The 24,513-nt window shown below is 49.2% G+C and overlaps 1 protein-coding gene across 2 annotated transcripts; it reads left to right on the top strand.

Moving 5' to 3' along the window:
* The first annotated feature begins 1,371 nt into the window (after positions 1-1,371).
* Positions 1,372-19,240, top strand: SDR16C5 (short chain dehydrogenase/reductase family 16C member 5). Of its 2 annotated transcripts, XM_047073947.1 has the most exons (7): positions 1,373-1,558; positions 5,483-5,829; positions 9,692-9,823; positions 12,322-12,421; positions 14,435-14,579; positions 15,683-15,808; positions 17,463-19,240. In XM_047073947.1, exons 2-7 carry the CDS (start codon positions 5,497-5,499, stop codon positions 17,554-17,556), a joined length of 930 nt encoding a protein of 309 aa, XP_046929903.1. In that variant the 5' UTR covers positions 1,373-1,558; positions 5,483-5,496; the 3' UTR covers positions 17,557-19,240. The 2 variants fall into 2 exon arrangements, with proteins under 2 accessions (XP_046929905.1, XP_046929903.1); XM_047073949.1 differs by lacking the exon at positions 9,692-9,823 and having other exon boundaries at positions 1,372-1,558.
* Positions 19,241-24,513: the final 5,273 nt, after the last annotated feature.

Genomic DNA, 24,513 nt, shown 5'->3' with positions numbered 1-24,513 from the left:
AGCGTGCAAACTTTCTGGTGTGTGCGCAATAAGCTTTGGCTAATTGCTGGTTCGGTGATTCGCTGCTTTTATGCCTGTTATTTCTGAACTTTCGACACTATCATCCATACATGTGCGGTTCAGGAATGAGTCTCCCCATCGCTCCGAAAAGTTCTGCCGTTCTCCGGAGCCCTACAGAGTCTTGCACGGCACATACCCTCATGCGATGATTACAGAGCTAAAACCAGGGCACCCCCGGCCTGCCCCATTCACCTTCAGACAGCACAGCTAAGCAAATGCTTTCCCCAGCTCACCGCAGCCTACAGAACACAAGTACGTAACCTCCTGCGTGCTGAAATGACATTCAAGGCTCTTCCCTGCACCTGCTTTTCCAGGCTCATACAACCTAGGGTTCCTTCGTAGGGAAAACTGTGCGGTTCTTTCCACACCCAACTGGCTAACCTGCTCTCCTTTGAGCCTTCACAACACTGACGTGTGTCCCTGGGTGAATTCCAAATGCGGTCTTACCCTCACTCCCCGGTTTTCCTTCAACACCCCATAACTCACTGATATTTCAGCTTCTAAGGCCACCCAGCAAACTCCACCCTATATAATAAAGCCTTTCAGCAGTGATGTGTGCGGTAGTAGAGGATTATCTAATGTTAACTGAACATCTTTTTTCCTCCAAGGTTGCAGCATTGCTCTATCTTCTAGATCTTTGTACACACAGGTGTTCAATAAACAATGGTTGGGCCAGAGTCCATTGTTGACTTTTTCTCAACCTCATCTCCTTCCACTTGATCTTAGCCAAAAGGCCGAGAAGCCATCAACCTCATCTCCTTAGAACAAACTTCGCCCCCGCCTACTTCTTGGCCTCCTGCCAGCGCCGCACCCACTCCTGCCCAGCACCCCACTCCTTCCAAGCGTCTCTCCCACACCCACCTTCCTTACAGCCACAGGTCCAGAGAAGCTGTTGACCTCGACTGCAAGAGTCAGATTCTGCTGGAGAACTCCGCATCTGTGCCCCGTTCTGCGAGGCGCAGAGACCTGACCTGGCTCCCTTCGGGCAAACCGCGTCGCCCCCCCCCCCCACCCCGCCCCCATCCAAGGACTCTGCACCTTGCCTCCTTTTTGTTCTCTAACACAACGGTTCCCACCCTCGGGACTGCTCTTTGGAAACACTTGGGGAACTTTTTCCGTGCTGATACCTGGGCCCTTTCCAACCCAGAAATTCTGACTTCATAATCCAGGAGGCAGCCTGGATATCGGAATGTTTCGACACCCAGGGATGACTCTTCGAAATCCCGGCGCGCGCGTCCGGCCACGGCGACCAAATAAATGTCCGGCCTGTACATCTGGCCGCCAGGGGGAAAAGAAAGGCAGGAAAGAAGGAGCGCGGGCCTACGTGGCCTGCGGGAGCCCCGGGCGGCTCCACCCACTGCGCGGGCGCGGCTGACCTACCCTTGGCCTCGGGCCAGCTGCGGGAATAAACCCCTGAGCCTCGCCCGCCACGAGCCAGTGAGGCGGTGCGCGTAGCAGGGACTGCTTCTCCGCGGACAGCGAGGGCAGCGTGTCCCGGGTGAGTTACCCGAGTCCTGATCCGGGGCCAGGGCCGGGCAAGACCTCCTCCACGGGGACGGGGCTCCGCGCCGCGCCAGCGCCCGCACCCGCGGGCGGGAACCCTGTGACACCGTGGCGGCGGGGGCGGGGGGGGGGGTGGGCGGAGAGGGTGGTCAGGTGGGGGAAGGGCGCGGGCAGGTGAGCCGGAGGGAGCGCCGCTTTGTCCCCGAGATTCAGACTCGCGAGACCCAGAAGGAAGGGCTGCTAGCGTCCCCGCCCGGTCCCGGAGCAGAGGGCGGGATCCGTCCCTGGTATCCTCTTCCGTCCACGCTGCCTCGGTCCCCAGCTCTCTGCTGCTCAGTGCGTCTGCCTCTCCCTCCCCGCCGCCCCCCCATTCATCCCATACCTCTTACCGGAGCACTTTGCCGCCTCCTGGGCTGGGAAGAGAAAGGCACCTGCTCGCATTGCCCCCAAATAGTTAAGCTTACTGTGTTTGTTTGTTTGTTTCTTTTTGAAAATAAGCTCTGGGGCGCCTGGGTGGCTCCGTCGGTTGGGCGTCCGTCCGACTTCAGCTCAGGTCACGATCTCACGGGTTCGTGAGTTTGAGCCCCGTGTCAGGCTCTGTGCTCAGAGCCCGGAGCCTGCTTCGGATTCTGTGTCTCCCTCTCTCTCTCTGTCCCTCCCTTGCTCTCTCTCTCTCTCTCAAAAATAAATAAACTTTTTAAGAAATTTAAAACAGTATATAAAATAAAATAAGCTGGGGCGCCTGGGTGGCGCAGTCGGTTAAGCGTCCGACTTCAGCCAGGTCACGATCTCGCGGTCCGTGAGTTCGAGCCCCGCGTCAGGCTCTGGGCAGATGGCTCGGAGCCTGGAGCCTGTTTCCGATTCTGTGTCTCCCTCTCTCTCTGCCTCTCCCCAATTCATGCTCTGTCTCTTTCTGTCCCAAAAATAAAAAAAAAAAAATTAAAAAAAAAAAATAAAATAAGCTGTATATACCCAACGTGGGGCTTGAACCTACGACTCTGAGATCGAGGGTTGCCGGCTCTAAAGGCTCCCCCAGTTAGTTCCGCTTTTGAACCAAGTAGTGAGAGGCCATGGGATGGAGACACCAAAGAGGTGTCTATAACCTGATTACATTTAATATGCTCTGTAACTACATAAGGCACAGTCTTGACACTGAAACCGAACCCCGCATTTACTTTTGTTGGTAAGGATACTTCCTGTAACCATCCTTTGTTGTTATGAACAGGGATTATAATTCACATGCCAGCAGGAACGTCAGTCGGAGCTCTAGCTCACGCACAGGCATTTTGCTGCTGTTATGTGCCTGGCTTTGTTCTAACAAGGCCCCCACATGATGAGTAGAGCCGGAGATGATGAGTAACCTGCCGGCAGGTGCTGAAATCCAGCCCAATCCCTCTTGCCCCACCCCCACCCCATGCACCCTGGAGGGAGCCGTGTGCAGAGCAACGAGGACCTTTTTTTCTTTCCAATTGGCTCAGAAATTTCATAAGAGATCATCGTGGCCATATTACACACCCTATTACTTTACCTGTATTAAGTCTTTTCACTTCCACAGCTGCCCCCATTGGTGCCTGCTGTGGAATCCCCTTATTTAGAAGAAGAAACTGAGGCACAAGAGATAAAATCATTTTCACCAAGGTTGCCGAGAAGTCAGTGGCAGATCCAGCATTCCAACGCACGCTGTCATGTTTTTTTAATGTTTATTTACTTTTGCGAGAGACAGACAGAGTGCGAGTAGCGGAGGGGCAGAGAGAGAGGAAGACATAGAATTTGAAACAGGCTCCAGACGCTGAGCTGTCAGTACAGAGCCCGACGTGGGGCTCGAACTCACAAACTGGTGAGATCGTGACCTGAGCCGAAGTCGGACGCTCACAACCGACTGAGCCCCCCCGGGCGCCCCCCAGTGCACACTTTAATCTCTACACCTCACCACCTGTGCAGATCCCCAGCAGACACCCTAAACCCCAGATGAGCAGACCTCAGGATGCCAGGCTCTTAAGAACCTAGTAAGCATCTGCCGAGACAGCAGTAAGTGGTAGGACCTTGCCCCGGGTCTTAGGTCGTGCCCATGTGGAGATGGTAGAGTGCTGGAGTGTAGAGCCTGTGGCATTAAGAACCTCCCCCCAGGTCAGTGGTGAGACTTCTAAGCACCCAGATGGTGCTGGAGTCCAGCGAGGAGAGGCGTGGACCTCTGGCCTTTGGGCGTGGATTTATACAGCGGTACTCCCGGAGGGGGCATTGATAAGCTGGTGTGGGTTTTCCCCGGAAGAAGTGTTAGCAGTGACCAGGCTGCAGCCGGGGCAGGGTACCCGGGGTGCCCTATTACTGGGGGAAGTCTGACCCTCATTGTTGTAGCTCTCAAGCCACACGTCCCGCGAGTGAGCTTAAAATAAGAGCGTGCAAACCGCTGTCTGCCCTTCAGAGCACCTTCCTTCCAAACCGCGCAGGGCCTGAGAAGCCCAGTCAGTCATCCAAAGGCGACTGTGTGAAAATAAATGTGAACAAAGACGGCGGAGACTTTGAGGGCCATTTCATCCAAAGCCTGGTGAAACCAGCACCCCGCAACATCCATGCCCCCTACCGCCAGCGCTCTAATTCTTTGGGCCGTGTTGGACACACAGGCCAAATCTTCCTCGAGCCTCAGGCTCTTTCTCCCCTCTGTCGGTCAAGCTGCTCCCAGCTCTCTCTACCGCTGGCCATTCATCAGTTGACTACTTGCTCCAATGCCACCTTCCAGCAAATCCCTCCTGTTGCTTCTTCCCCAGCACCCGGTCTAAATCAGATCTCCCGTCTACTCTCCATAGCACCCTGTCATTCTTTATTTATTTTGCTCAATGTCTGTTTCTTCAACCAGACCCTTTGCTCGTGAGGGCAGAGATCATGGGAGGCTACCCACCCCTTCAGCCCCAGTGCCCAGCATCAGACCTGCCCGGCATCGGTGCTCGGCGGACGTAATAAATGAACTCAGCAGGCCCTGCGCTAAACGGCAGCCAAGGCCTTGGGTGAACCACATCCCCATTCGTGGTGATCTCCAGCTCCATCCGTAGAATGAGACAAGAAACAGCAATTGAGCTCCCAACAATTTCCTAAGGGTCCCACCATGCCCCAAGCCCTGCTGTCGATGAACCTCTCCACCCATCGTCATGAGCCGTGACTAGTCTGTCCTCCGCCAAACTGCAAAACAAGTGACCACCTGCTGTTCTTTAATGAAGGACACCTCCTCACCTCTTCTGTGCCTCTCAATCGGGCACCCCATTCAGGGAAGCTTCCCACCCCCAGCACAGTAGCCCCCCTGCTAAACATGTCTTCTCACACTGTAGGAAATAAGACCTACCCTTCTTTCCCAGCGGGCCTTTCGTAAAGCATCTTGTAAACTCACTCTCACTAACGTGTGAGTAACTGATAACAGGTTGTAAGCTATGGCCCTGTACGAGTGACAGGGCAGGCCTTCTATTCATTCAACAAACCTATCGGGTGACTTCTTGGGGAGCAGCACCCTGAACCTGAGTAACATGATGACGTTCCCAAAGCACATACTGTGGGCCAGCATTGCAGTCAAGCACATGATGCAACCAACAGGGCTTTTGTGATTACTATTAAGAAAGGTTAACTACGAGAAATAATTTTCTTCTTCTTCGGGTCAAATGTTGACACGGTTACAGTGCCTGGGGAGTGAACATTTCTGTCCTGTACGACACTCAGATGTGTGCCCAGCTTGGTGCTGCGAATGAAAGTTGGCCAAGACGCAGTCCCTGTGGGCCCCCTGCCCTTTCTAAGTTCAGAATCTGCTACCAAGAGAGAAGCTTCATTTACACAGCCAGTTTCTTCCACTATCTCAGAAAGCTTGCGCTCCACGTAGATGGCACACTCAGAGGGAATGGTCACCGAGGTCTTTATGTGGGTCTCTCTTTCTCTGTAGGTCTCAGCCACAGCATGGCTTCCAACCTGAAGTTCGCCAAGGAATTGATCACCTTCTTAGGAAAATCAGTGATTGCTCTTCTGGAGACCATGATTTTCACCTTCATCCCCAGACCGCGGAAGAACGTTGCTGGTGAAATCGTGCTCATCACCGGTGCTGGGAGAGGACTGGGAAGGCTCTTGGCCCTCAGATTTGCCCACCTCGGATCGGTGCTGGTTCTCTGGGATATTAACAAGGAGGGGAACGAGGAAACATGCAGGATGGCTCGGGAAGCCGGAGCCACAAGAGTCTATGCCTACACTTGCGACTGCAGCCAAAAGGAAGAAATATACAGAGTGGCCGAGCAGGTAGGTGTTGCGTCTCGCCATCTCCTGTGGGCGGTGAGCTCTCTCTACAGATTCGCTCACGTGCATCCTCCTCTTTGTCTCAACCCCTTGCTCGGTGCAGATTTGCCTGTCTCCAGCATCCCTTTAATTTAAAAAGTATCGGGGAGTGGGAATGAGGATTTTTGAGAGGTCACTGTATACAATATACCGCACTAAGCAGCCCATCTATATTGTATCATAATCTTATAAAGTGAGGTCCAATATTATCTTCATTTCACAAATAAGGAAACCGAGGCTGAGGGAGGTAAGTAGCTCACCCAAGAAACAGCTAGCAAGTGGCAAAGACCGAGCTTGGCCTTGAGTCTGTTGACTCCAAAATACACCCACTACATACCAGGCAACACGGACTGTGCTTTCCCCTGTTACAGTAGAAGAGGCAGGGGGCAACCCGTTTCTTGGAGGGAAAAGGGGGCCCAGAGATCTTGAACAATCTGCTCAGGGTCCCGGAGCTAGCCCGTGACTAAGCCAGGACTCGACCCCATTTCCTGTCTGAGTTTAAACCCAGCTATTTCCACCACACCACAGTGCCTTTCACATGAATGTATATTTCGCCTAAATAGTCATGAGAAAAACAGAATATCGTATTCATCCCAAAGACCCTTAACCACAGTTGCTCCTTTGGCGATGATACCGCTGCCCGTGTAAAGAAGGCTGGCAGGACGTCACCACTCCAGCAGGCAACGGTAAGGGTTTCCTTAGTGCGTGGAGGCACATAGTCGCACGATGGCTGCCTCTTCTCCCTCATGAGGATTTCTCTCCCCTCGCGTCCTCATGAGTACTCCACACATCACTGTCCTGGGCCGCCCTTGTGGCCACACCCAGAATTCCCCAGTTTAGTGAGAAGGAAGGAACCCGCTACGTTGGAATGTTCTGGCACAATTTCTAGGCCCTGAGTCGAATCCCCTTTGCTGCTTCCCACCTCACTGTCTCCTGGCAGGTCACCGGCTGGTGGGTGTGCTTTGAAGTTTTGTTTCAGTTTTCCGCATCGGTAACTGCAGCTTCCGTCACAGGCAGCCCGGTACAGTCCGGGGACCCAAACCTGACAAGCGCGCGCCTCCCTCGAAGCACAAGTATGTCTCTGCTATTGCTGAGCTCACAGCTTCATCCCTGTGCACTTAAAGCACCGATGGCCTGGCACGCTCACTCGTGCCGACTGCAAACAACTCCTCTCAGCACTCCTCATGTTTACTTATTTTTGAGAGAGCGACAGAGACAGGATCCGAAGCAGGCGCCAGGCCCCGCGCTGTCGGCACAGAGCCCTACACGGGGTGCGAACCCGCGATCCCACAAACTGTGAGATCGTGACCTGAGCCAAAGTTCAGTGCTTAACTGACAGGCGGGCACAGCTTGTGTGGGAATGTCACTAGACCTATCAGGCGGGGTCTGTGGCCATATTCTTACAGTGAGGAGCGTAGTGATCGCAGAAGAAGGAAACTAGTTAAAAACTAGAGTCGGTGGCCTTTACCTTAGATGCTACCCTCTGTCTCTTGTACACGATACTGACAAGCTTACTCTCATCCCACGGGTGAGCATTTTATTAGGCTGTCATTGGCCAGTAATAAATATGTAAGTCACATACAGTTAAACCTGGTCCCTTTGGCTCTAGTGTGGCAGGGGCTGAATACTCATGATGTCTTTCCAAGTTTAATTTAAAGGGAAAAAGCAGACTTTGGAACAAGAGAGTCCTTTAACAGAAAAAAAAAAAATAGATGAAAATCAACCTGTATGCTAAATAGATAATAGGAAGGAAGGTTATTCACATTAAAAATCTTATCACGGATGCTTAGCCCCGTACATTTAAAGCATGATTTATAGAGATATAATTTTCATATACTGCAAAGATACAAGCCTAAATGCCATTTAAAAAAATTTTAATGTAATTAATTTATTTAATTTTTATTTAATTTATTTATTTTTGAGAGACAGAGAGAGACAGAGCATAAGTCACCGGTGGGGGAGGGGGATGCAGAGAGAGAGGGAGACACAGAATCCGAGGCAGGCTCCAGGCTCTGAGCTGTCAGCACAGAGCCCGACATGGGGCTCGAACCCACGAACTGTGAGATCGTGACCTGAGCCGAAGTCGGAGGCTCAACAGACGCAGCCACCCAGGCGCCCCTGGAGGCCATTTTGAAATTAAAGTCTGATGTTCATTGGTCAAGTGTTTGAGAACACGCTTGATCTATGTGAGAGGCCACAGTGGACATACATGCCCCTGTTTATTTCCCTTGGATGTCACTTCTAGCCTTGCCACCCCTGACTCTGAGCTAACGTGTCAGCCTCTAATGCTAGTACTGTCTTCCGGTCCACAGCCCGGACCAGCTTTTCTTTTTTTCTTTCTTTTATTTTTTCAGTTGAGTGTAGTTGACACACAATGGCACCCTGGCTTCAGGTGTCCAACATGGTGATGTGGTAACACTGTTATGTGTCACAGCCCACTCACCACAGGTGTGGTGTCACCGTGCAACACTACCACAGTACCATTGGCGACATTCCTCGCGCTGTGCCTTCTGTTCCTGTGGTTTACTCATTATTCCGTAACCGGAAGCCCGTACCTGATTCTGCCTCAGGTAGGGCTGGTTGTGGCTAGCCTTGACAGCCGTTCAGCTTGAATTTGGCGACGTATTTTAGCTACTCTCCAAATAAAACTCTAATTTAGATTGTTTTGACTGCTTTTATCTGAAAACTCTACCATGAAGTGTGAGCTTTTCTTAGTCTGTATTTCGTCCTAAGGTTTTTCCCTAGGCCACCCATCTAGTTGGGTAACAAATAAATACCCAACACATCAGCCTCGTTGCTAGGACCCACAACCTCACATGACAGACAGCCTCAGGTGGTGTCAGTAATATGTCCCCCTCTGTGCCGACTGCTACCGTATACGCAGGTGTACACATGCACACACACACACACACACACACACACACACACACAGAGCTAGAGATGCGAGAGTACTGCGTGAGCTTCCTGTTGAGCATGGGGCACCTGCAGCCGGTGGCTGTCCCTGACCTGGGGACAGAGGCCCTGCTGTGTGATACAGATCACAGTGATGAAATTCAGAACACAGAAGGGAGCAGAGGGGCACCACCCTCTCCCGTGGCCAATCCTGGAAAATCCCGTGCTCCCTTCTGCCAGTAGAGCCAAGATGACAAGCTAAAGATTCACCGTAAGCGGAAGGCCCCAGGGTCACACCCCGACATTTTATTTCTGAAATAAAAGTTACTGAGTGCCTACTCCAGCCGACAAAGGGAGCCCACTCAGATCCTCTCTTGACACATCTTAGTACCCAGAAGCCTGTGTCAGGGAGAAGAAAACCAGCCCACTAGCCCAAGCAGGACAGACGGGTTCTGCGCTGTGCCTCGAGTGTAAAACGTGTTTAGGAATTTTGCGCTTTCTCCACACCCTCCTGCTCCACCCCCCTCTCAGTGTGGGCTGGGTCTTAATTTATACGTCACGCCTATAATGCCTTAGGTCCTGTCGCAGTGATTGAAATCACCTGCTACATACACAGAGCCTGCCACAAAGCGACTGATCGCTAAGTATGAGGATAGCTCTAACCGCTCTGTTAAGGCCGACGGCCCTGCAGTGTTGGAACCGTCCTAAGAAGGGGGGCACGGAGGGGGGAAGAAATGAGAAGAAAACCATCAGACTTGGATCTCTGATGCTCTGCAAACTCAGCAAGGGAAATGAAACGTGCTTTGTTTGCAAAGGACGTAAACCCCGTCTGTGTTAACAAGGATAAGAAGCGTCTAAAAACTATGGGAAAATTAAACTTCGATCACGTAAGGAATTACTCTGTGGGTGGTGTGGCTCTTGTTACTCAATTCAGGTTAAAAAAGAAGTTGGCGATGTCTCCATCCTGATCAACAATGCCGGAGTTGTGACAGGCAGCGATTTCCTCAACTGCCCAGATGACCTGATGGAAAAGTCTTTAGATGTGAATTTCAAAGCACATTTATGGGTAATTATTTTCTCGTCTCATAACAAATGTACAGTTACTCAGAATTTAGACGTACTTCCTCTTATTCTCTTACAATTGTATTCACGTGTCAATAAAGCACAGGCTTCTCAGTTTTAGACTCCTCATCCAACTTAGCCTGCACTTGCCTGAGCCCCTGCTCGGGAATCTTGCAAAGACACAACTTTGCCCATGTCTTTACTATCATTTATCGATCGCCAGCCTATCTCGGGTGCTATCCTAGGCACCTCCTGCGTAATCCTTGATACAGCTCGATGAAATAAGGGATCAGAGGAGTCAAAAGATTTGCTCGAGGCTCCACAGAAATGACACCACGTACATGACCAGGCTGACCTTATCATTTGCCTAAGTTGGAACTCTTTTGGAAGTGGAGGAGGTAAAAAATCTAGAAATAACAGAAAATAAAATAAAATAAAGTGGAAGAGGGCATTATTAATAAGCAGGCATTAATCAGGTCTATTCTGGGCAAACCAAGATGTATCGTCACCTGGCCCAGTATCCAATCAAGGAAAGGAAAGTTTCTTCCTGTAGCCTCGGTGACATTAAAGGGCACAGCACAGGTACCATGGACGTTAAGGGGCACAGCTCCTGATCTCCAGAGGTGATGGTCTTCCTTGCAGAAGTTGTGTTTTCCTGGTCTTTGCCGAAGCCTGTCTTGCCATGCCTCCGCACCCACTCATATGCCCCGGCTTGCCTCTCCCTGTTCCTGTTGCCCTGGGCAGCCTCTCTGCTGGGAGGGAGTATTTGCTGGAGACTCCTGAGCTCCCCTCTCCTCACGCTTTCCCACCTGACCTCCCCACCCAACTCCCATGTGGTGGCCTTCAAATGTTATTTGGACTTCGTAGGTTTCTGTCCCCTAGTTTCACCAAAAGCATCCTTGCGTGGTGGTATTTTTGGCATTCTGTATCGTTTCCAGGAGAAAGAGGGAAACATTCAGAACTAAGCGGCCGCCACGTTCCTTCAGGAGGAAGGAACTTCACTGCAAGTGATTTATGTTACCCTGTCCCAAATGTGCCTCTCCTTCTTTAGAATGAAATTAGATTATTCAGCCAGAATGAAGATAAAGCCATAATCTCATGTTGGGTTCTTTTTCCTCCTCTCTGTTGTCCTTGGCCTTTTCCTTCTCTCTCCCTCTTCCTTTAGTTGTCCCCACAATGCTGGCGTGTCCCTGCCCCACATTAGCCTCACTCTTGACACTCTGTCTGGGCAAGTCTGCATACATTCTTTGAGCCTCTGCACGGAGCAGGCACTTACTTGCTAGAGGGTCAGAGAGCTCATGGTGACCATGCTCCCAAGGGATGCGTCCCCGGGAAGAAGTGACTCACCTCAGACTGTCGGAACTCAGGGGGCTTTTTATTATGCTGCACTGTTGGCTCATTTTGTTCTTCCACCTCTCCCTACATGTTAGTTTCTTTCTGAAACTCATTCGATGCATGCAAACGTTCTTTGACTTTTATAAGAAATCCCTTTTCTCATATTTATTCGTATTACTCACATTTGAAAGTAAATATGAAACATAAATTCATGTAAGTATGCAGTTATTCCTGTTTAATGAATTACTTTTTTGTTGTAGAATATATCTTCTATCAAAGCTCATTTCTCTCTCCTTTACCTTCTTTCTTTCCAGGTCCCAAATCAAAAGTGAAGGTGTTCTGTAGTACTGAGACACAGCATAGGTCCTCTTTTTCTAGCATATTCTCTTTAATGACATGACATACAAATAAGAAACCATTATTCAAAGAAGTAGAGATGAATTTCAAGACGAAGTGATGTTTTTATTTAGTTTTTTTAAGTTTATTTATTTTGAGAGAGAGAGAGCGAGCACACACTTGCACACACACACACACACACACACACACACACACACACGTGTGTGAGCAGGGGAGGGGCAGACAGAGGGAGAGAGAAAATCCCAAGCAGGCTGTATGCTGTCAGTGCAGACCCCGACTCGAGGCTCGATCCCGTGAACCGTGAGATCACGACCTGAGCCAATATCACTTAACCAACTAAACCACCCAGGCACCCCGAAAGTGGAATTTTTAAACCAAAGCCAACAGCGGTGTGTCCGATGAACAATATTCAGAAAAATTTGAAATTCAAACATGACCGAAGTTGGGGGAGAAAGGCAATATTAATCTGAATAATCATGTCTCCGAGTTCTCTTACTGGTTTATGGATTGTCCCCACCATAGTTCAGGCTGTCCTGTACAGCTTCAATTACTGTCTGAATAGTGTGTTTTTGAAAGTCAAATGTGAGCAAAATGTAAGTCTGAATAAATTATTTTTAATAATATTAGAACTGCCATCAGAAAAATATTGATTTAAAGGTTAAACAAGTTAAGAAGCTTACTTTCCAGATGTTTAAATTTTTATATCCCCGTGCCTTCAGGTATTTTTATGAACTTAAAAGACTTTCTTCATCATACAGAAACGTCTGAAAAAAAGTACAAAAGGTTAACAGTCTTCTTTGCCTTTCTTAGACGTATAAATGCTTTCTACCTGCTATGATAGCTAATGATCATGGCCATTTGGTTTGCATTTCAAGTTCAGCTGGATTAGTTGGAGTAAATAAACTGGCAGGTAAGAGAAATGTAATATTTTGCACTCACAAACTCTTTTATAACTTGTCTTACTCAGCTCTGAATAATCAACATTGACCTCAGGTACTAATGATAAAGGGGAATAAATCAAGAGATATATTCCACAAGGTAAGTGGTGGAGAACATTGTGCCTCAAAACTGCCCATCAGATATGCTTACACAAACTTGAACTCTGCACTTTGGGATCGTTGGGTCCATGCAATCCCCTGGAATGAAAAAAAAGAGAAAGAGGAGCGCCTGGGTGGCTCCATCACTTAAGCGTCCGACTCTTGATTTCAACTCAGGTCATGATCTCACAGTTCACGAGATCGAGCCCTGCCTCAGGCTGTGTGCTCTGTGGAGCCTGCTTGAGATTCTCTCTCTCCCTGTCTCTCTGCCCCTCCCCTGCTTGTGCCCCCTCTCTCTCTCTCTCAAAATAAATATTTAAAAGAGAGAAAGAAAGAGAGAGAGACACCTGACTGCTAATTTTTTTATACAAGTGGTTAGCATAGTCCCCCCCCCCCCCCAAACCCCCCTGGTACTGTTATCAGGATGGTGAGGAGAAGCACTGGGCCTTCGGAAGTTTCCATCGAGTGGTCCCCTTCGGCTGTGGGTCTGGAGAAAGTTTCTCCAGCCCAAGAAACCGAAAATCGACCTCTCTGCTTTTCCGCTGGTTGAAGACTCGCGGCTCGAGACGGCGCACAGTGGTCTTAACACAGTTCGAATCGGTTCCGCGAACCGGGTTTTCAGAACCACTGGCCACCCCAGATGCCAGCCGTCTACACACACCTCCCTGAACGCAGGACCTCCTTTCCTCCAGCCTCCTTGGAATCCACCGCATTTTGTTATCACCTCACGGGTCTTTGGACTCGCACGGGGCTATTTGCAGCTTCTCTGAATCCTTTTCCTGGCAAGGATGCAAGACCGTCCGGCGCCCTGTTCACCGTAGGAACGTGTGAGCTTTTTGTAATCCCCACGGTGTTCTCTTGGTTCCCCGGCAGCAGAATCCCCAGGCGTGCCATTTACGATGCAGGCTGCCCGAGTCCCGGGCCATATCGGCTCAACTGAATCTCAGAGATCAAGGGGCTCAGTGAACCGCATTTACACCAAATGACTCAGAGGACCCTGGAAGCTGCTTGGGACTCCCCCTCTCCCCTCCCCTCCCCCCACCGGCTAACCCGTGGCCAATCTGGGGACCCGAGTCTTGCTGGTTGCGGTAGCTGCTTTCCCTCCAGAACGAGGATGAACAACAGGTTTGCCCCTTCTGATTGTGTGAGGAAAAGGAAAGTCAAAGTCTACCGAAATGCCTTTTCTTCTCCAAACGTTTCCATGCCTTGAGTTCAAAATCTATATTGTTTTAACGTTCCCTGGGTCTAGCTTGGCCATCTAGCACGATGAGTAATTCCATTCCTCTGGAGTGAGTGCAATTGTAGACCAAAAGCCCACCAAGGACGTGAAGGCCACTTTCCATTCACCCTGCGTTTGCAGGATGCATAAGAGGTAGAGGTTGACGTTCTCCAGAAGAGTCGGAAGAAAGAGTCCTAGTTAGGAAAAAACTTGATCTGAGGGTTGTGACCCACGTTGATCTCTTCAGCCTGGACTGTACCTCCTGTATTATTTTATTTATTCTTGTGTGTGTCTCCCCACCCTGATTGTGTTGAAATTCTTTGGGACGGGGACCAGTTGCACATGCTGTGCCCTGCGTAACAGCTAGCAGAGGGTCTGATGACCCGTCAAGGTGAAAGTGGAAGTGAAGTCTAGCATTGTGACCCGTGGGAGGCACCCCCGGGGCCCTGCTTCTCTGAGAGGGCCCTTGGTCCTTGTCAACCAACCTTGAAGTGACAGTGTTCCTTCCCACTCGCCCCTCGCTTCCTCCAGTGGGCACAGACCAAGGCCATACAAACTAACTCTGAACTTGTCCCATCCTTTGTCGGTATTAGTGTTACGAGGAAACCTCGATGTAATGCCGTTTGAAAATTCCAGTATAAACATTAGTGTCGTTTGCCTTTTTCAGATTACTGTGCAAGTAAATTTGCAGCCTATGGATTTGCTGAATCTGTATTTACAGAAACAATAGTCCAGAAACTAACAGGGATCAAGACCACTATCGTGTGCCCATTTTTTATAAACACTGGAATGTTTGAAGGTTGTTCTACTGTGTAAGTACATCCTTTGATTTTAAGAAAAACTACATTTTAGGGGGGCACCTGGGTGGCTCAGTCAGTTGAGTGTCCGACTTGGGCTCAGGTCATGATCTCACGGTTTGTGGGTTCAAGCCCCACATTGGGCTCTGTGCTCACAGCTCAGAGCCCGGAGCCTGCTTCGGATTCTGTGTCTCCCTCTCTCTCTGCCCCTCCCCCACTCATGCGCGCGCGCGCTCTCTCTCTCTCTCTCAAAAATAAACACTGAAAAAAATTTTTTTTTCAACGTTTATTTATTTTTGGGACAGAGAGAGACAGAGCATGAACGGGGGAGGGGCAGAGAGAGAGGGAGACACAGAATCGGAAACAGGCTCCAGGCTCCGAGCCATCCGCCCAGAGCCTGACGCGGGGCTCGAACTCCAGGACCGCGAGATCGTGACCTGGCTGAAGTCGGACGCTTAACCGACTGAGCCACCCAGGCGCCCCTGAAATTTTTTATAAATAAATAAAACTACATTTTTAAAAATGATGGACCACCTATTTTATTTTATTCTATTTGTTAATGTTCTTTAAAAAGGTCTTCAGATTCAGCCTGATCTATAATTGGTTTCAGAATTTTTTTCTTTCTTCAGATGTCTTTGTGTTGAACATATTGAGTTTACTGTGGATGCTTTCTCAAGGCTGGGTCCAGCTCCTACCACCCCTGGAACCGGACCTGCCCCCCGTACCCCCCCCCCAGCATTCCTGGCCTCACTCTCTGTCTGCCACCAAACTCTGTCCTGCCCCCTTCCCTGTCTCCATGGAAAGACTGAGAATCACTGAAGGGACACAGATGCCCAAATCTGCATCTCATGGAGATGACGGGCAGCTATTTAATATGGTTTCACCTAGCTGCATATTGTGACCTGAGTGTATGAGTTAGAATCCTCTTGCGCCATTTCAAATTAAAGTTGTTATTATCGTGTTGATAATAAAGCAGTAAATCTAGAAATAGGTCAAATTGGCAGGGAAGGAAGCAAGCAATAATGTCTTATAATCTTTCTTATCCCTGATTTGTGAGATTTATTGTTATTAATTTATTAACTTGGGCTTTTTTGTTTTTGCTTTTTTTCACTCCCTAGCCGTCCTTTTCTGTTACCGATTCTGGAACCAGAATACGTGGCTGAAAAGATAGTCGATGCTATCCTGAAAGAGAAAGTGTACTTATACGTGCCAAGGTTTTTATACTTCTCAATGGTTCTTAAAAGGTAAGAATATCACCTTCCTATGACTTCTCTAATAAGCCAGTCAATAACTTATCCCCTACCAGGAGGGGCCACTGAAAAACTGTCTGTTAAAGGACTGAACTTTGATCCCTTCATTGTGTCTCTTTGCTGACATGATCTCAAATTCCCATAGTTGCAGTGTTTCCCGTGAGAGTCTAGAGAATGGAATTGGATTCTTCCCGCCCTCTTAGTATTGCATTATGGTCAAAAAGAAGTGTATTTCCTGAATGATCTGTGGACAGACTGAAGTGATTTTTTTTTTTTTTTAAGGAGAGATGATTTTTCTTGTGGGCATCATAGAATAATCATGTTGGAACAGATAATGTGTCCATGCTTCCTCGAGGACAGAGCCCCAAAGTTAAGGCCAGACAATAAGCCAAACATTTCAGGAATCTGTGGTATGGGTAAAGCTGGCAGTTGGAGGATAAATTTGGAGTATAAGATGGTTAAAAAAAAAAAAAATGGGAGGGGGGGGAACCTGAGAACATAACGACCTCTCGGAAGCACAAGAGAGCATCCTTGCTTGTTCTCTCTGCCCCCCATTGGGTTTCAGTGCTGAGACTCCCCATTGGGTTTCAGTGCTGAGACCTTCAGCGGCACTTTGTGGGCACGGGACCCCAGTTACAGGAATTGTGATGCCATATTGCTGCAGCTACTGCCGATCCCCACTATCTCAATTCATTTTCTGGACTGTAACAGGTCATCCAATTACACTCCCCCCTTCCCCCCCAGCCCCGCCCCCAGGGAATGTGCTTCCTGCTTTGCAAGGAAGCACATTCCATTACTGAACCACTCCCCCACTGTGGCGTTGAAATCTGTGTTGTTTTAACGTTCCCTGGGTCTAGCTTGGCCATCTGGCACGATGAGCAATTCCAGTCCTCTGGGCAACAGTTGTTCATTATATGAACGTAGATATCATGGCTGGTAGCCATGGTCCCTCTTGCCTAAGGAAGTGCCTTTTTCTTTGCAGCTAGTTGTCTCTACTTTGTGCAACACACCGATGTCATTCCTACATCCTTTTGCTGGCCAGGCTTCACTTAGCACAAGAGTGGTACTGTGCCTGTGCTATTTAGTGTACCTCCCCTAGCTCTGTGGTGTGAATGTCAGGGTTGACGGGGCCTGTGCTCTGCTAGGAAAGGTGAGCAGGGGTGGAGAAGGTGAGCAGTCCTCGGCTGGATATTGCCAAAGGTCTGGAGACCTATTACATCTAATCCTCACAGGAGTCCCAAAAAAGAAAGATCGATGACTGGTTTCACACCTGTAGAAACAGGCTCCAGGGCTAAGTCATGTGCCTGAGCTGGCAAATAAGTGACCGAGCTAGGACTCAAGGCAGGCTCGTCCAAATCCACCAGACTTCCCTGCTTCCCAGCAATCATTACATAGTGCAGTGGAGCTTTGGACACTGACATGAGGAGGGAGACAAGTGAATGCAAATAAAGCAAGGAGAGGTAGAGAGACTCCGGGCAAGTGTCCTCCCACGTAGTACACAAACCCTGGGTGACCCTGAAGCATGCACACTAATGTGTGCCTATGCCAATGACTTCAGCTACAACAAGTCAGTGACACTGCACTTCAACTGAACTGGCAAAGGTGCTTTCATGGTAATAACCGAGGAACCTTCTCTTGTTCTCTTTAGTATCTTGCCTGTCAAGATAGCGTTGCTTCTGTGTGACTTTATGGGCATCTTTAACATAATGGATGGCTTCGTTTTCAAGAACAAGAAACACTAAAGACCAGCTCCACGGCCGACACCATCCGATACCCAGTGGTGCATAATGCTTATTTCGATGGAGAATGGCATTTTTGTCCAACAGGATGTATCTGGAAACTACAAGTACCCTTCTTTTTCTGTTATCTAGACTCGTATTTTCAACTGATGCCTTTGCAAATAATGTTGCTATCTGCTTTTTGGCTAGGTTATTCTTTTTTTAATGAAAAAAAAATAGCCCGTTTTTGTCAAGTCTGCTTGCAACAGGTGGGAGAGAAAAATAATCCTCTCTCTCACGAACTGCCCTTTACTTTGGTCACGGGGGGGAGGTGGCTCAAGTGAAGCAGGGAACCGGAGTGAGAGGTGAGGAGCATGAATGAGTACAGTAAAACCTTGCACTGCAAGTAACCTGTTCCGCAAGTGTTCCACAAGATGAGCAAACATTCCTAATAAGTTTTGACGTGATAGAGGAACGATGCCTTGCCATACGCGTAGTACGTGACAGCGAATGTCACGTGATCACGACTTAGCCAATGGTTCTTGAAATTCGCTTTCAGGTACAAGTGCTTTCGATTACAAGCACGCTTCCGGAACAAATTATGCTCGCAAACCAAGGTTTTACTGTAGATTGCTAGAATGCCCTCTTTACAGAGGACACAGGGCTCTGGGTTCTCTATCACCCTGCTCTCAGCCTTGGCCTTTCTGAGCCTATGCCACCAGGTGTAGGACAGGCCAGCCTCCCGTGTCCTTCTTCCCAACACAGTCACACCAACGCTGACTGCTTAATGCCCTGTGTGCTCACAGACTAAGTGCCAGTGCTGCTGAGGGTACATCAGGAGCCACTGTGTCAGGAAGCCTTCCTGCACATTCCCTGCATGAACTTGGGAGACAGTGACTCTAGCCCAAAGTCTACACAGGAGCACATTTTTTCCCCTAGAAGAGATCAAAGAATGGTTGCTTCTGACTCTGAAAATGACATTTCTACTGAGCTAGTTTAACTGCTACCTGTTAGTCCAGAAAACATATCCATGTGGTTAATTTCAAATGTTTAATTCAGCACTTCAGGTTGGGGTTCGTGTTGTATTTTTCCACAGAACGGGCAATTCTACGCGTTGGTGTTCGTCGATGCTGCCTTTATCTCAAATCTGTTGTATTCTTGCAGCTTAATGGCCTGGCCAACTGCTCTCATGATTTGGATATTAACTATAAAAGCAAGGTTAAGAAAAACTGTGTTCCTTACCGTATCCCTGGAACTCCTTCGCAGCCTGGGAGGGGGCGCCTGCCTCGGGAGAAAAACAGCAGCCTTTGTCTCTTACCTTCTTTTGTACGGGGAGCAGGAAAGGATGAGAAGTGCTTTGGAAGACCCTGTGAGAGTCAAAATAAACAAGTCATGAACGTCGTGGGGTAAGATGCTCTTAGAAAGGCAGTGGTCTCAGGCAGTGTGGAATCAGTGGAATCCACTGCGGACTGATTTATCTCGAGCCGCCTGCATGATTCTGACTCTGCCCCTGTATTTCCGTTTCATTCAGAAAGCCTTAAAAAAAAGGGGGGAGGGGGGGAACCTTGTTTTATAATAATAAAAGCAATAGCTAAGGTTTCATTGTGCCTGGCACGAAGCTATGCGCTTTGCACACATTGTTTCGTTAAACAAGCCTGTCACACCATTTCTCAAAGAATAATAAAGGTATTTGGGGTATGCCAAAGAATAAAAGGCATTTTATTTCACAAGAGGGACATCCTACTCAACTGCAGATGTGTACTGAGCGACTCAAAAGGCCCTCTTAGCCTAACCGGCTAATGTTCCAAATCCTTGCTTAACAAGGTTAATTAAGAGAGAGGCACAATATCGCTCCTATATTACGATTCCAAAAGCGTATATTCTAGGGGCCTGTCTATTTAGCTGAAGAATAAAGAAGAGACTCGAGGGATTTAGGAGAACAAAGGTCTGGGGTATAGCGGGCAGCCACCACATCGTAACAGCATTAACAGCAATTATTTCTAATTGGAGTGCATCTTGGCGGGACCTCTACAAAGGCCTGAAATTCAATTGTGGTTTTACAGTACCCATAAAATTGTCTAAACAAATTCAGATTTACTTGAAGAGCTCATATGAGAAGAGAGCGCATGTAAATGAGAGGGTTCCAGAGGGTAATGTGCACCAAGGTGACCTAATACAACGGGGAGCAAGTGTTCTCACTTGAACCGGGTTTCGTACCGGTCGTCGTTTGAAATGGAGTCCTAACGAAGCCATGATCAAGAGCCCAACACGGGAGCAACCCTTGAGAAAGGTTCAAGGACGAGAGCTGTACCTCAGGACCGGGCACTCTGCCCTCCAGGATGACGTCATCTAGCGTCCCGTAGTCCCCACGCTGCTCAAGAACCAAGAAGAACTCTTGGTATTCTGAGCTTGGCTGGATAAAAATAGGTGACTGTGTCCTTTTCCTTGTTCATTTGGTGATGCAGTAGGAGTCAGCTCAGGCTGCCATGCAAAATACCACAGACTGGGTGGCTTCGACCACAGAAACTTATTCTCTCGTAGTGTTAGAGGCTGGGAAGTCCAAAATCGAGATGCCAGAGAACACTGTTTCTGGTGAGGGCTCTCTTCCTGGCTTGCAGACGGCCTCTTCTCACTGTGTCTTCACACAGCCCTTCTTCATGTGCGGGCACCGAGCGAGACCTGTAGCTGTTCCTCTTCCTATAAGGCCACTACTCCCCTCACAAGGGCCCCCCTGCCTGATCGGATCTGTCCTTGATTGCCTCCCCAAATCTCCATCTCCAAGCACCCCCACACTGCGGGTTTGGGGCCTCCCTGTATGAATTCGGAGAGATGTAAACAGTCCATGCCGATGCCAAGATAGAAAAGGAACTCCAGGTCATGAGCGATCTCTACGCTCCCACCGCGTCCTACCGCTGAGGGGGTCGTGGTTTGTCAAAGGAAAGCAGTTCGAATCTTGGAGGTAGAGTGAATTGGAGGTACCTGAAACACAAAGCAAAACTAGACCAATCCCAAGCTCTGAGAGTCAGCCCTCGAGAGAAACGTGACCAAGAATTGGGGCCAGCCGACCACAGCCGAGGCGACGCAAGACGCCCCAGGCGGAATGGTTCTGTGAAGAGATCTTGGGGCGGCCTAGGCACCTTCATTTCCAGGATGGTGACCTGTTTGGGGTTGATCCAGGCACCCCCAGCTCACTCTCCACCCCCCCCATCACTCACTGTTCCCCAAGGGTAACCGCTCCTACCTCACCAAGAAAGTTGAATCCGACAACTACAAACTCCCTCAGCGACCCAAACCAATATCTTCAGGGGCATTTCTTTCTGCCTCCACTTCCCCTCTTGTCCTCAGCCTCCAAGGAGGCAGTGAACCCGCTTGGGCTGACCCTGTGGCCTGTGCCCTCCACCCAAAGACTTCCAGGGCTTTCTTGGAGGCACCTTCTTGCACACCCTCAACCTCTCCACCAAGAGTTGCTCCCCGCATCCTGTAGGCACACTAAACACCATGCAAAACTTCAAAATAATAAAAATAGGGGTGCCTGGGTGGCTCAGTCGGTTAAGCGTCTGACTTCGGCTCAGGACATGAGCCCATGGTTCGTGAGTTCGAGCCCTGCGTCGGGCTCTGTGCTCACAACCTGGAGCCTCCTTCGGATTCTGTGTTTCCATCTCTCTCTGCCCCTCCCCTGCTTGCGCTCTCTCAAAAATAAATAAACATTTTAAAATGTTTGTCTCTCTTAAAAGTAAACATTTTAAAAAATTGTAAACAATAAAAATAAACTTTACAAAAATCTCCATCCCACTGGGGCAGCAACTCGCCCTGCTCTCCTTTAGCAGCATCATTTAAAATGGAGCCCAGAGGGATTTGTCCATCTCCTCTCCTCACGTTGGTTCCTAAGCCATCCAGCTTCCACATCCAACAGGGATCCCTGGGGATTTCCTTCCTCATCTTATTTTACTTCTCATGATGATATTATTAATCTCTCTGCCCTTGGCCTTGCTATCATCGGCCTACTGGCCTCTTCCACTGCCCACTCCTTAAATGATCAGTTTCTTCAAGTTTCTGCCCTTGGATTCCTCATGGTGTAGATGCCCTGGGGACTTCTAACCACGCCCATTACTCCTCCTCCCTCCCCCCCCCCACCCCCCTGCAGGGCTCCCTCCACACCATCCAGACTAGAAATCCCGGTGCAATGCTCTACTTCTGTTGGACTGCATCTCTCGCTTCCCCCATCCTTTAGGAATCAAATCTACTCTGCCTCTCCACCATCACCGACATTTTTCCCTCTGGGTCCCCGGTGCTACCACCTTAGTTCAGGCTCTTTCCACTTCCACCTGCATCAAGGTTTGCTCACTCCGTTAGGTTCGCATTCAGCTGGGGTAAACGAAAACCCAATGTCAGGAGGACTGAAAGAAGGTGGCAGTGTGTTTCTCTCCGATATTTAAGGTAGCTGTTCGGGTTAGTACGGTGCTCCGTGTATCAGGGACCCAAACTCCTGGGCGCATCTGCTCCGCACGGCTTGCAGCCCGAACGTCGGTCATGGGCACAGTCTACAGTGACCGCTAAAACCTCGGCCGTTATGCCCAAGTTCCAAGCTGCAGGAATCCAGAGAAAGCAGAGAGCACCCATACCTCTTTTAAAAAACAATCCACGGACGCAGCGCACCTCACAAACACCACATCGTATTACCCAGAATTAGTCATATGACTAGACCGACCTGCAAAGGATGCTGGCTGTGCTCTCTATTTTGCACGGCTGTGAGCCAGCCAAAGGTCAGGCGTTCCGTTATTTTCGAAAAAGACAAGAGCAGAAGTTGGGTGTCGACTTACAGTTTCTGCCATAGTCTACTTCCTCAAATATCTACGAGTACCCTTCTTATCAGACAGAACCCACAGGCCAGGCCCACCTCAAGGCCCTGCCCAGTCACTGCATGCCACGCCAAGTCTAGAATTTCTGGTGCCGGGCAGCACTCTCAATCAAATCCACAGATGCCCCTGCTTGGCCTGATGACCAAGAGAGTAAAGGACAAGCCATTTACCCTCATCACACCCAATGCACAGTGATGCATGAGAAGCAGGATGACCACGACTAGGAAGAGAGGAAGAGAAAAGAAACAAAATGAAAGACAAAAAAAGAGGGGGGTGGAAAGAATCTCCCCTTCAAGAACAGTGGGGGCCAGAGGAAACACAGTGCTGGTCCACGGCCGTGGGTTCCGGCTGAGCAGACTCCCCAGGACTCTCTTTCTCAGGTGAGGTTGCCTGGTTCTGCTCGCTGAAGTGTTTCCTTGCTCTTGCCTTTGCCCTGCGGGGCCCCGGAGTGCTCTTTGTTGTTTATTTTTCCAAGACCACATGGGAGGGAAGCTTTGAAGACTCTACCCTTCCTCGCGACTGCATAGATTAGACAGCCTCAGACTAGAGGTGTGAAGAATTACAAAGTGTTTCAAGCCCAGCCCCCGTTTGCTTTGATGATACTGTTCACTCAACCAATGACTCAGCGGGCTTCTGATGGCTTTATCTCGTCCAACTCGTTGGGCATTTGAATCATTGCCAAAAATCTTGCTTGGGTAAAGCTTTTTTTTTTCTTTAATGTTTATTTATTTTTGACAGAGAGAGAGAGAGAGAGAGCATAAGAGGGAGAGGGGCAGAGAGAGAGGGACAGAATCCGAAGCAGGCTCCAGGCTCTGAGCGGTCAGCACAGAGCCCGACGCAGGGCTGGGACTCAAACTCGTGAACCACGAGATCATGACCTGAGCTGAAGTCGGACGCTCTGTTACTGGTATCCGTGCTCTTCCCATGCCTGCCTTTTCCTCTTTCTCCATTTAGGGGAGACTTTCCTGGGCCGTCTGAAGTAAAATTTTAGGAGATAGGCTGCGGCCATCCTTTGATATTTGCTGATGTGCTGGATCCCATGTCTGGCAGACATCCCTTAATGGAAAGGGCTGGAAAAGGATTTGGGACCACAGTCTTACTTCTGCTAAAGCCATTGAACCCACACTTCCAAGGGCTTCCTACCACAGAGGGTGTTGGCTGTTCCAAACACCCAAGGCTCTGATTGCCGCCCTCTCAGTTCATTAAGCTTGCAGGTGGAGGGGACCCCCTTACACCTCTGCCTGCACACGGCGCTCTCCAGCTTGAGTTCAAATCCATGAGACTCTGCTTAAAACAGCACAGCAGCACTCTGAATTAGTCTTACCTTTTCCCCTCGTGCTACAATCTTATGCAGTGGGCGATATCGTTTTTAAGGTAAAAATAAGGCCATTTAAACCAAATGTTTCCACGGCCAAACAGATATTGCCAGATTTCTAGTGTGTAAGATTCTGAGCACCTGCCCCTTCCGACCTGAGAACTTCAACTTGGTTATACTGTATATTATTTCTGTGTCTGCCGTGCGCAGCACTCCTCTGCCAGGTACTGAGTTCTGTATTAGTTTAAAAATGAGACTCAGGGAGACAGTCTCTCCTTTGCTGTCCCCCCCCCCCACCGATGCTCCTTTAACTAATAATTTTTTTTAAACGAGAGTCAGCTATGACAATGATCCTCAATAACGGTGATTTAAGAACTATAAATGTGTGCTCTCTGTTGTGTGGAAGTCCGGAGGTAGGCGAACCACGTCCTCTTTGTTGGTTCTGCTCTAGGAAGTGCCAGGGGCCTGTGCCACTGACAGCCCTCACCCTGCCATCCCGGGAATGTGGCCGCCATTATTATCAGCAAGATGGCCGCCACCATAGCCACTTTCCAGGCAGCAGACATAGGAACGGATAAAGACAAAAGAAACAAAGGCACCACTTTGCCTTCTCAGAATATTTCTAGAAGCAGCCACCCAACACTCTCTTCCAACATTATGAGTCACATGCAAGTGAGACTGGAAACTGTAGCTTTTCCTACAGTAGCTGTGACTCCCTCTAATAACTGCACAAGTTTGTAAGAGTGAGCAAAAATGGGCATTGGGTGTCTTGGCTACAGGTCTCTCCCAAGACACAGCTGAGGATTC

This window comes from Lynx rufus, unplaced genomic scaffold, assembly GCF_022079265.1.
Source record: "Lynx rufus isolate CCGP_SWC_20201006 ecotype Redwood Valley unplaced genomic scaffold, mLynRuf1.p SCAF_12, whole genome shotgun sequence".
Taxonomy (NCBI): domain Eukaryota; kingdom Metazoa; phylum Chordata; class Mammalia; order Carnivora; family Felidae; genus Lynx; species Lynx rufus.
This window is presented reverse-complemented; position numbering and strand designations above follow the sequence as displayed.